General features: G+C 38.7%; 3 protein-coding genes across 3 annotated transcripts; 2 read left to right on the top strand and 1 right to left on the bottom strand.

Moving 5' to 3' along the window:
- Nucleotides 1-150: 150 nt before the first annotated feature.
- On the bottom strand, nucleotides 151-1,270 carry CBG21410 (the record flags this gene model as incomplete). Its single annotated transcript, XM_002646933.2, has 5 exons — nucleotides 151-235; nucleotides 286-511; nucleotides 567-897; nucleotides 947-1,048; nucleotides 1,097-1,270. The coding sequence occupies 5 exons, from the start codon at nucleotides 1,268-1,270 to the stop codon at nucleotides 151-153; spliced, it is 918 nt and encodes a 305-aa protein (XP_002646979.2).
- Nucleotides 1,271-4,043: 2,773 nt separating this feature from the next.
- CBG21411 lies at nucleotides 4,044-5,172 on the top strand (the record flags this gene model as incomplete). The annotated part of the gene is made up of 5 exons (XM_002646934.2): nucleotides 4,044-4,217; nucleotides 4,267-4,368; nucleotides 4,412-4,742; nucleotides 4,815-5,040; nucleotides 5,088-5,172. The coding sequence occupies 5 exons, from the start codon at nucleotides 4,044-4,046 to the stop codon at nucleotides 5,170-5,172; spliced, it is 918 nt and encodes a 305-aa protein (XP_002646980.2).
- A 1,378-nt stretch (nucleotides 5,173-6,550) lies between these two features.
- Nucleotides 6,551-9,606, top strand: CBG26203 (the record flags this gene model as incomplete). Its single annotated transcript, XM_045242935.1, has 13 exons — nucleotides 6,551-6,599; nucleotides 6,652-6,771; nucleotides 6,906-6,962; nucleotides 7,011-7,088; nucleotides 7,132-7,269; nucleotides 7,554-7,634; nucleotides 7,675-7,761; nucleotides 7,805-8,044; nucleotides 8,270-8,596; nucleotides 8,801-8,884; nucleotides 8,935-9,084; nucleotides 9,308-9,520; nucleotides 9,590-9,606. The coding sequence occupies 13 exons, from the start codon at nucleotides 6,551-6,553 to the stop codon at nucleotides 9,604-9,606; spliced, it is 1,641 nt and encodes a 546-aa protein (XP_045100436.1).
- Nucleotides 9,607-12,308: the final 2,702 nt, after the last annotated feature.

The following is a 12,308-nucleotide window of genomic DNA, read 5'->3' on the forward strand; positions in this document are numbered from 1 at the left end:
TGAAAAAAGAAGAAAAGATGCACCACTTTATTCATTTATATGAGAATGATGATTGAATTGAATGAAGGGCATCTCCGAGATCTCTATTCTATCAGAATCTATGAAAAAAAATTGAAAAAAAATACAAAAATACATTCATTTCACAGATAATTAATACATTTCTTCTATCGTTGGAACTTGACACAACGCTCCTCTCCAGCAAACGGAACTTTCAGCATCGAGAGTATAATTGCATCTGAAAAAATTGAAAGAGTTTCTAGTAACAAACTTTATTTCCAGACTTACGGATTATCCACAATATATGGTCCATTAGGGGCTGGATTATGTAGACAGTAACCAGTTCCTTTATATTTTGGTGCATCAACATCCCATTTATAGTTGAAGTTTTCATCGTGAGTATAGTCTTCGAACCAGTAGTAGAAGTGAATATATGTACTATTACCGTCTATCCAGTAGGTCAAATATGTGTAGGAGTCTGGGTTAGAGGTGTACTTGGAGGAGTTGGTTATATCTGAAAATTGAGGTATTCCGGCCTAACTAAGTCCTCTGCTTGGTCTGAATCTCACCTTGTATGTACTCATACTCATCAGCATTCGCTGGACCAGTCAGTGTGCCGTTCTGTGCTTTACAAAGTGCAGATGCTTGCGCGTAATTATTACAACGAGGTGCTTCGAAAAAGAAAAGACCAATACATTTTACAAGGTAATCTACTCTTTGGAATGGTTTCGTGTTCTTTGGACAGGTAGAGACACTGTAGGTTGCATTGTAGCTATGACCCGATGAAGAGTCCAGGGTTACTGTAGTTTTGTAAAGTTGATTATTGATAGTTTGAGTCAAATAAGTTGGTCCAGGAACTAGAGGATTGGAAGTTGGGCATTTGTTTCCTGGTAGTTGGATCTAAATTATATAATTTAACTAAGGCTAACATGTGAGAAGATTCTAGTACCTTTAATGCTATTTTATAACCTCTAAAATCTTCCTGTTCGAAAGGTAAAAGACTACCGAATAGAAAATAGCAACATTGAATGTCAGACATTTTGTAGATCGCCTATGAATATTCTAAGATTTTTTCACTGGATACTTTTCACAAACCCACCGAACAATTGATATCCGCTCTACATTTTGAAATACAGTTCTTCCAGGAAACTTCCAAAGTTACAGGATTTATTAGGAGTCTTGGCCGCCCAGAAATACGTATCATATATGGCTCATCTGTGGAAATTACCGTCAGGAAGCTCAAAAGAAAGAAGCATAGAAAATAATAGCACATTTCATTTAGATAAAAGTTTTTGAATGGTGATTCAGGCTTGTCATAGCTGAACTTCCGTATTCAATTAGTGGTCTGATAGATATAATGTGGCACTTGATGAGAATATCTAGTGAACCGTGCAAATAGCATAAAACTCTTTTGTTTTTTCTATCAAAATGTAAGAAAAACTAAAACAATAAGAAATTTCAACCCCAATTTTATAGCGCTGTTTTTCCTTTGGTCCAATGTTAAATGGGAGAAAATGATAAGAGGAGAGAAAAAAAAACGAACACATTATATATTTTTTAGAAAAAAGAGGGCAAGAGGACTACCCACATAGTGTAAATATTTTGGAACAGTTCTGTTTGAGAGATTTTTCCCATTTGATGGATCCTTACCGCTATGAACGATTCCACCTCCGATGCTCCTATGAATCTTAAATCTATGGGAATTGCTGATCTTTCTAAATACGGTATGAAAATTGGTATCTAAAATGTTTCTTGAAAACGTTGTGAACACTAACAACAATATTCTGGAGCATCTAGTAGAACAATGGATCTCAGAAGACAAGCTGGTTTCAGCTCCACCGAAAAATGAGCAAATACAGAACGAGCTTGTCAAAAACAAGCGGGGAAAGACTGAGCAATGTGCTCATAATAATGCTCCAAAGAAAATTGAAACAGTTTGAAATTTCAGAAAAAGATTCAAGTCCAGTATCCAAGGGTACATCAGAAAAGGGTACATCGAGGGTACATCGAGATCTTAGGGTACATTGGATCAGAGGGTACATCAGATCTTAGGGTACATCTGGGAGGTAGGTTCAAGGGGTACATCTCATGGTGGTTCTAAGGGTACATCAGGGAAAGGATCCCAGGGTAAATCAAAAAGTTCTTAGGGTACATCAATCAAAAATACTGTAGTTGTCGACTGGAAGATATTTTTGTCTAAACTGCACCATTTTATTTATTTATTTGTTTGTATTTGTTTGAAAATTACCATTTTTTCATAGTTTTATGGATTGATAGATTTTTTGAAGTTTGTTTTAAAGGAGCTTATTATACTGAAATTGGCAATAGGAAACAAGTCGAAAAAGATGTACCCTAAGATCTGATGTACCCTCTGATCCAATGTATCCTAAGATCTCGATGTACCCTTTTTCGATGTACCCTTGGATACTGAGCCAAGTTGGGGTGGAAACTGAAGTTGGTGGGTTTTTGAACCACCTTATACGCGCATTTTGAACTCAATTATCTCGGTTCCTTCAAAAGATATCAAAAAGTGGTTAAATAATGAATTATTTATCATAAAATCAACGACATTTTATCAGTTGGCTACTTTTTGATATCTATCATAGGAATCGAGAAAATTGGGCTCAAAGCGCATAAGACTTCCAGATTTGTTTTTGATTTCAGAGACTTCTTGCTCTACTCCATCTTTCCCAATGGACCAACCTCTCAGTGTGGTAAATTCCATCCCAATTTGCATCCTCCTCTACCTTCTCCATCCCGAACGCCGGAAATCTTTATCGAATGTGTTGGTAGGGTCATGTTATTGAAAAGATGAGCATCACGAACGGCTGAAGAGAGCCAGAGGGCTCAAAGCCTATCGATACTGGCCATTGGGTAAGTTTAATGCTTCTGATAACTGCCTGATAACTGATAACGGTTTTTATTTCCAGACTTTATCTTTGCAATACTACTAGACTGTCTCTACTGCCCCAGAAATAAAAGCAGAAAGTAGGCTTTATTTTTGGCCCAGAAGGCTGCGATAGGTTTGTGAAAACTCTTAATTTTACTAAACAAATTTCGTTATTCTGGTTTTTTAATGTGCCGGGGTCCCAGTGAAAAATCTCAAGGAAGAGGCTTCTGAGTAGGGTTTCCATTTGGGGGGAGACAGGAGAAATAAATTTGTTTTTCTTTAAATTTTTTCTGGCGTCCCGCCCGTGAAGTAGTCAGTTGCTCCTTTAGTTTCATCCCAGACCAAGGAAGATCATTAATCAAAAGTCCCTGTTTTATCTCTGGTCCTCTGCTAAGAAAAAAAACCTTCAGGGAGATTTTGGGTTTCAAGAAACGTAATTGCGATTTGGCGGATATAAGATTTTCAGATATTTTCAAGTTAATACATAGTAACTACATCAAAATTGAAGAGATATTTCGAAAACGCACGCCCTCGCGGAAAGGAACCTTGATTTAAAAATTGGCAACGTGCCAAATTTGAACGCGTAACAGTTCCGCGTCGCGGTTTTCCTCTTAATCTCTGTGTCTCTCCATTACGCAGTGTATTTTTCGAAAAAATAAACTTTTTTGGGTCATTGAAGTACGTGGCGCCAACTTGTAGTGGGTAGAGCAAACTGTGTGCGATAAAGCGCGTTGTTTTGAGGTTCCTTTCCGCGAGGCCGTGAAAACGTAAAAAGAAACTAGTACATCATTTTTGAATGATTGCATTGGAATCCCGAACTGCTACGTTTTCCGCTTCTGCTTGCCAAAACCAGTCAGATTTCGAATTTTTATAGATTTTGTGAATTTTACAGATACAACTTTACGGCCAGAAGTAAAATTTTACGACTGCCCAAAAAAGTCCCCTAAGACTTGAAATTCGTGGAATTCATAAAATTCGAAAATATAAAATCTCAGTCATGTTGCTGAGCTACTTTTAGTTTTGTTCGATTCAGCTGAAGGTTTTAGCTTTGAATTTTGAAAATTTCAATTTCCTTAATTTTGAATTTGATTTTGACCAACTTATCCTAGTTCTTTCTTTGGATAGTGATAAACTGAATCGTGCAAACTATCAGAAAATGGGCTATCATTTTCGATACTTGTTGTTTCTGACTATTCTGACCGACGTTTCTGGAGAAGAACCATCTATGACACGTATTCCTGGGAAGCCAGGAATCTTTAAAACCTCAGAAACTTTGGAAACTTCTTGGGAGGAGTGTATGGTGAAATGCAGAGCAGATATCAATTGTTCGGTTAGTTTGTGGAAAGTATTCAATGAAAAAACTCTCAAAATTTTCATAGGTGGTCTACAAAACGTCTGATATTCAATGCCAGTATTTTCTATTCGGAAGCATTTCAACAATTCAACAAGCTGCTCCTAAAGGGGTTGAAATAGCATTAAAAGTATTCTAGTTTTCTGAAAATCGCGAATTTTATGAATTTACAGATCCAACTCTCAGGAAACCAATGTCCCATTTCCAATCCTCTGGTTCCTGGACATACTTATTACACTCAAATCATCAAAAGCCAATTTTACAAAACCACATTGTCTCAAGATTCTCTGTCCAACAATATCTACAACCTGACCTACATTGTCTCTACCTGTCCAGACAATACAAAGTTATTCCAGAGAGGAGAGACTATTGTAGTTTGTATTGGTCTTTACTTTTTCGAAGACCCTCGTTGTAATAATGCTATGGAAGCATCCGCACTTTGTAAAGCACAGAATGGAACACTGACCGGTCCAGCAAATGCTGATGAGTATGAGTACATACAAGGTAAGATATGCAGCAAACGACGGGCAGGAACGCCCAACCTGCCCATTAGTATATCTGTAACTTTGTTTTCAGAAATATCCTACTCCTCCGTGGACACCTCTAACCCAGACTCATTTCAATATTTGATCTACTGGATAGACGGCGCTGGTACCAACACAAAAAATGACTACACATTCGAAGACCCTACACATAATGGAAGTACCAATTATAAATGGATTGGAGGTGCACCAATAGCTAAACGAACTGGTTACTGTCTAAATAATCCAAATCCTCTCTCTTTTTATATTGCGGATAATTCGTAAGTCTGGAAAAGCAATGTTTTTATAGAACTTTTCTTTTTTTCAGATGTACCGATACTGTCTTGTCTCCTAATGCTGTTTGCTGGAGAGGAGCGTTGTGTCAAGTTCCACCAAAAATTGAAATAGTTTGAACTATCTGAAAAATGAAATAAATGTTTGTTGAATTTTTTCAGAGACTTTTTTGCGAGTTTCCCACCCGTAGAGTATCAGGTGCTCCACTAGTTCCATCCTAGACCAAGAGTTTGGAACTCTTCCAAAGTTTCCTCACACCTCGCTAGACCACCAGACTTGTTGAAAATTGGAAAGCCAGGTGGCGCTGAACCCGGGACATGTTAAAACAACTGCTCCCTCTGCTCCAAGAGGGTTTATCCAAGGAGTCTATATCACACAAAGTGTGAAACAATGACGGGTCAAGTGAAGCTTGGGCGTTTGGGAGAAGGAAAAAAGATTCGGATTTTGTGTAATAAAATGTAGAGCTATTTTATCAGGTTGAAAATCTCCGAAGTGACAAGGTTTTTTGGTTCAGTTTTTTCGGTTTGGATTTTTTGAAGTCGTCAGGATAAATGAGCTGTTTGAATTAAGCTGAACTAGCTGTTTGAAGTTTACTTGCTTATCTACCAACAATCATTTTGAAAAAGTTTATTCACTATTTCCCAGAATAAAATCTTGAAGCTTTCACGCTAAATGTCTCTTTCTTTTCTTAAAAAATGAAAGACCTCCTAGCTGGTTAGAGGGTCCTGGATTTCGAATTAGCTGACTTAAATTTCGAATTGAATTTTCCAAATTCCAGATTTTTCCTTTCAGTCTAGTATTCCGCATTAATTAACCTAAAAAAATACCAATTCCCCATTTAGCTTCTTTGAAATAATCATATCACTCACACCCAATCTTTTTATTCACATTCTTCTAACCACATCTTTAAATAAAACTCTCTACAATGTTGGTGGTGCTGGCACATTCAACTGAACAACTGCTCAAGTTTCTTAACCCTCAATGAAACTTCCAGAGTTTCTTATCTCTTTTTTCTATCCGTTTTATCTGATGGAAACTGAAGAAAAAAAGAAAAAAAATACGATAACCCGGGTACAGAGGACCTGGAGTGTAATGATTAAGAGGAAAAAAATAGTTTAAGAAAAATCAAAAAAAAAAGTTGGAGTATTGATAAAGTTCATATCTAGGTTTTCAAGAATGTCTTACTCCAACGCTCACTCTCAGAATGATAAGCTAGGGTAAACATTCTGAAAGAGTGCCGTTCGAAACTTCAATTTCAAGCCCATATATCTCGGCTCCTGTGAAAGATATCGAAAAGTAGTCTACTGATAAACTGTTGGTGATATTATGATAAACATTTTGTCAGTTGACCGCTTTTTGATACCGTTTACAGGAAGTGAGATATATAGGCTCAAAGTTTACGGTTCGGTTGCAATTCCACCTAATTTTTTAATCCTTGAATTGTCCCATTTCTTAAAATTAGTGCTTCTGAAAATCTAATGTATTTTTTGTTTAGATATGGAGACGACAATCCAACCTCTACCACCACTGACCCTCCCTGCAAGAGGTTTTTTCCTTTTTTTTTTGGTTCTCCGAAAAATGAAAAATTTGAGTTTCAGAAGAAAGACGGGGTCCAGAAGGATTCAGACCTCCACAACCGAGAAGAATGGAGCAGTTTGGAGGTTCAGAAGTTAATGGCTCAGCATTTTCGGTTCCCGCGAAAGGAGGAGGATTTGGAGGTAATTTGAAAATTTTCTCTTAACCAAAAAAACTTTTATCAGGTCTTAAAAACCCAGAAGGAGGTTTTGGTCCATTTGGAGGCTTCGGTGGTAACGAAACTTATTTCGTTTACGCTTCAAAATGTAATTTTCAGCATTCAATGTTCCTCTACCGATTCCTCCTCATTTAGAATCTACCAGATCGTTCGGCGGTAATTCAAAATTAGGATACTGAAAAATCAAATACCAGTTTCTTACAGAAATGCCTCTACCAATGCACTTTGGAATTGCAAACGACCCGAAGTTTCTGCCACCCCTTCACCATCAGGGTCCAGGCGGTAATTCAAAATAGTTCGAACATATTTGAAATGCGAATTTCAGGATTCCAAAAGCCGTTACCACCCATGACGTTGTCTCCCATGAATCAGTCTGGGGCGGAAAATCCAACCAATGCTCCACTCAAAGTTCGGATCAAGATGCCACCAGTAGTAGCTCTTCCAGATTTAAGAGCCCCAGAAGGTAAGCCAAACTATGCAGTACCGGTCAATAATATTTTCATGAGTCTGGAGCTCGGCCGTCAAAGTTTCCGATCACTTTGAAAATTTTGGAAATTGTAAAACGGACCTATATTAAAACTTTACATTCCCACACATTTTCGAAAAATTCTAGTTTTTCAGCTTTTTGGTCCGTTTTTGTATTAAAATATTGAAAGTGATTGGAAACTTTCAATTACTTTCAAAAGTGTTTGTATATCTGATAGACCGGTACTGTATATTCTGAATCTACATGAGTTTTTTTTCCAGAAGATCCTGATATTCTAATCATTGAACCCACACCTAAATCAAATCCGGTGCACAAGACTGCACTTCAAAGAGTTTTGGAAGGTATTTTATAAGTCTAAATCAAAGCTTGACATTTATTTAGAAACCAATAACGTACCGGAAACTAAAGAGTTACTGCCGATTCTTCTCCACCGCGTTCCTGAATCCAAAACCCATGCAATGAAATTCAGTAAGTCAAAAAAACCTTGCTTAGGATTTCTCCAATTTTGTAGAAACGACATGTGACGCGTTTGTTACCAGTCAACCATTACCGGAAGATCCGAGTTTTCAGAATACCGTAGTCAGAAATAGAGAAGCCATTAGAGAAAATGAGACGGCGATTTCACGTGGTCCGAGTGTTCTTCTAGATGCTCTTCGTCTCCCACCATCAACACCTTCAACTATCCATCGGCTGCCTTCGACCCTGCGATCCACAGATGCCAACAACAACAAGAAAGGGCATCAAAAATTATGTGAGACTATTTTTTTTTAAGATTTGGGAACCGCAGTTTCGGCGGGGAAGGCTTCCCATCGGTCGGTAAATTCAGCCGACCGGCCGCCGACCTAGCCAACTGACAGCCGACCATCTGCTCGGTCGGTTGGCTGTCTTTCGGATGTTTTGGCGGTTGGTCGGCGGGAAGCCTTAAGTTGGGAAAAAATGACAAAAATGTAGCTTCGATATTAAATTGATTTTCCAGTATACAAAGAGATGAGATACCTCCGCACATCCATCACCCAACTTCAACAAAAGGTTCAAATTCAATCCATATCACACATAAAAGAAAAGGAAGCGTGGGAAGAAAGCGACAAACAGAAAAGTCTTGCTATCGAAGTCGCACTCAACAAAATCTCCAAGCTGGAAGCCGACAACAAGGCTTTGCAGTATTTCAACAAGGAATTGAAGCAGAAGATCGAGAATCAGAAAAGTGACGAAGCAAGTTTAAAGAGAAAGAGTATAAATGATGTGGCGGATAGTTTGTTGAAGAAGAAGAGGGAGACGAAGAGTCCAGAGGAGAAGGAAGAAGGTATCACATTTTATGGGGTCTCTTTGAGCTCAATTATCTCGGTTCTTTTAAAAGGCATCAAAAATAAATCAACTGATTAATTGTTTATCATAATATCACCAATATTTTATCAGTTGACAGGTTTTTGATACCTCTCATAGAAACCGAGATAATTAGGCTCAAAGGCGCGTATGGTACATTTTGAATGTATTCTTCATTTTCCAGCAGAGGTCATCAAGACGTTCTTGGCTTCTCAAACGAATCCCTTTAAGAATGACAAATCATCGGAAACAGTTACCTCGTTGAAGGGTAAGCTATCTTTTTAAAATTGCATTTTTAGAATACTTACCTTCTTTCAGACATTCCTCCCGTTTTCCCTCTGATCCTTCCTAACCTAATTTTAGTACCTGAAGGACCTATACCTGGCTATTCTGAAAAACATCTCAAAAAACTGCATGCCGCTCAGAAGAGGTGCTTCTACGCTCCGGCCTACAAGTATCCGAATATTGGTGAGCACTAAAAATTTAATAGAACGGCCCCCTATCTTCTGACATTCAGCCAATTTATCTCGGTTCCTGTCAAAGATAGAAAAAAGTTGTCAACTGATAAATTGTTTAAATTTTATCAATTAACACTTTTTGATATCTCCCATAAGCACCGAGATAATTGAGCTGCCACTTTACAGTGTGGGGGCCCTTCTAACACACATTTTACAATAGGCTCTTTTTCCAGCAAAGAAGTATCTGTTCTGGTATAATCGGATTCTGGGTCTACCCCAGGTTTGTGAGAAGGCCCCAAACGTCCATGAGATCCGAACGCAGCTTCTTGAAGAGTCGGTGGTTCTTCTAGAGCAGTGGCCGTCTACGAGGATAGATTCAGAAGCCAGAATGATGAAGGCTTTGATAGATGAAGAGTATGAGGAACAACTGAGAAAGGGATGGGTTTGTACGCTTTAAATTTGGACCTGGTGAGAAGAAAACTTTTGGAGCATAAATAAAAAAAATTGATTTTCAGGTGATCCGAGTAGCTGAACTGTTTTTCATGGAATGTTCTGTGGTTCAATTTCCATTTTTATTGTTTTTATGGAATTTTTTAAAATTGCAAATGAAAGTTTTCTGGTATTCTCATTTTTCTGATATCTGACAGACGGGGTATCACACGATCATTTGGAGTAAGATATTCGAAATTCGCGGGTTTTTCAATCGCTATTAGAGGCGAGAGACTTAGACAGAGGAGCGGCCCAGAACCGTTAAAAAAACTGATTATGAGTCATTGGAACTGACAACGCACAAAGTTTTTTTTTCGAAAAATTATGAAATCGAAGTTTTCGGATGTTTTCCGTTTGAAAACACCTTGAGAAGTCGGGCCCTACAGTGTTACCGCCTGGGATACGATCGCTATTTTCTATGTCCCCCAACCTTCAAAAATGAAACGTTTATTGGTGTTATTCTGGCTATTCTGGGACAAGGCTCGAAAGAAATGGTGATATTGCATGTAGGCAGTTCGAAAGAAATGGATCAAATATATTAGGTCATTAGCTCCATTCGGTTGACGACATTTCTCTTTAGCTTGTATGTTAGCCAACTTCTTTACGTATTTTATCGAACTTTCACAATCTTTTTTTGGCCTTTGTAACGTAGTTCCCAGACACCTTTGACTTTGCCGCTCCTTTTTTACCTTTCTCATGGCGTTCATTTTAATGTATCACCTTTTTTGAAATTTTACATCTCTGTTTACTGATCCAACCCACTTTTATCAACCTAAAGGGAATTTAACCAGCGCTAATTGGCGGACGTTGTTAGATTCACAAGCAAGTACTGTAGCTCGAACAAATTACCGTAAAACCTCTAATAGAACGACACCCGGATCGTCCACTTTGAGCCTATATATCTCATTTTCTGTGAAAGATATCAAAAAGTGTCTGACTAGTAAAATGTTGCTGATATCCTGATAAAAATTTTACTAGTTAACCACTTTTTGATATCTTTCAAAAGAAGTGAGATATATTAGGTTGGCGGGAAAGTCTTTGTCACTTTTTCAATAGTTTATTTCTCAAAGAAAAAATAACCGAATAATTAATTATATTGTCCATCATTATCAACAACATGTCTCCAACGTTCCCTCAATTTATGGATTCCATTGCGGTAGAATCCAGCCGGGCGTGAGGCAAAGTATTGTTTGAGTGCCGCTTCGACCGCTCCACGGGAATTGAAGCTTCTTCCTTCGAAGGCACGTGTCATATCGCCAAATAACCAATAGTCGGAAGGAGCAAGATCAGGAGAATACGGGGGGTGAGGGAGAACATTCCATCCATATCCCATCAGCTCCTGCTTCACTTGTTTCGAAACATGTGGGCGAGCGTTATCATGTTGATAGTACACTTTCTTGTCTTTCAGGGCCGAACGGTCGACTGCTTTCTTGAGGTTTCGTAGTTGAGTAGTGTAGAGGTCTCCAGTTATTGTTTTGCCCTCGGGCAGAAGTTCCCAGTAGATGGGGCCGTCCACTCCCCACCACACAGAGAGCATAACTTTTTTCGGATGAAGGTCGGGTTTGGGGACATCCTGTGGGCTCTCTCCTTCTCCAACCCACTGGGATTTCCTTGGTGATTATCGTAGAAGACCCACTTCTCATCTCCGGTTATTAGCCGGTCCAGCCATCGATCGCCCGCGTGGAGAGTGAGAAGAGTAATCGAATCGTCGACTCGGCGGTCAAGGTTGGCTTGAGTCAGGTGATGAGGTATGAATCGACCAAAAAGTTTTCTCATTCCAAGAGACTTCAAACCTTCAAGGACTGTGCTATGGTGAACTCCGAATGTGACAGCTAGTTCACGGCTAGATTGAAATGGATCCGATTGCAATGCGTGCTTCAGCTTGTCCAAATCCAACTCACGGGGTCTCCCAGAGCGATCCTTTTCATCGAGCGAGAAGTCATCTTTTTCGAAACGATGGAACCAATTGCGAATAGTATTGTAGTGAGGGGCATGTGTGTTGTACACATTCTTCAAGAAAGTTTCCGAATCTTTCATCGTGGTGTGAGATAGGAAGAGGTAAATCAAAACATGTCTGATGTGAATAGCAGTGGGAACAAACATATCGTTTCAATTACAGATGAGGAGCAGGGAAGGAGATGGGGACTTGTTTATATGGAAGGTTCTTATCACCTTGTTATTCACTAGAGTCGATATCATACACAGCCTCCATATACGAGAACAGTGATTAAACAAACAGAGTGACAAAGACTTTCCCGCCAACCTAATATAGGCTCAAAGTGGACGATCCGGGTGTCGTTCTATTAGAGGTTTTACGGTATGTGTTCTTTCGAGGAGTTATATGATGTCATATTTAAAATGATGGATATTTAGACAAAAAAACGGTTGTCGAATCGTTCAGAAGGTGATTATGAGTCACTGGACATACCGCGACACACACGCTGCGCTTGGGGGGAAAAAAAGAAATTTTGTCGTTTAAAAAAGTATGTGATAATTCAAATATCTATTACAAATTTGTTCCTCTGAAGTCAGTTTTGGAAATTTGTGAAGAAGAGCTCTAAACGCCGGGCCGCGGTTTTTACTTCTTTTTTGGTTTTTAATTCTAATGTAAGACCGAGGAGTGCAAAAGACTCGTGATATTGCGTGTCAACGATCTTTTTTGTAAATCTAATCTGTTTTTTGACATGAGAAATTCGTCATTTATAGATTCATATTCATTCGCTTCTATTATGTTTATGCTCCGCT

The sequence above is a fragment of the Caenorhabditis briggsae genome, assembly GCF_000004555.2.
Source record: "Caenorhabditis briggsae complete genome, chrII, whole genome shotgun sequence".
In the NCBI taxonomy this organism is placed as follows: Eukaryota; Metazoa; Nematoda; class Chromadorea; order Rhabditida; family Rhabditidae; genus Caenorhabditis; species Caenorhabditis briggsae.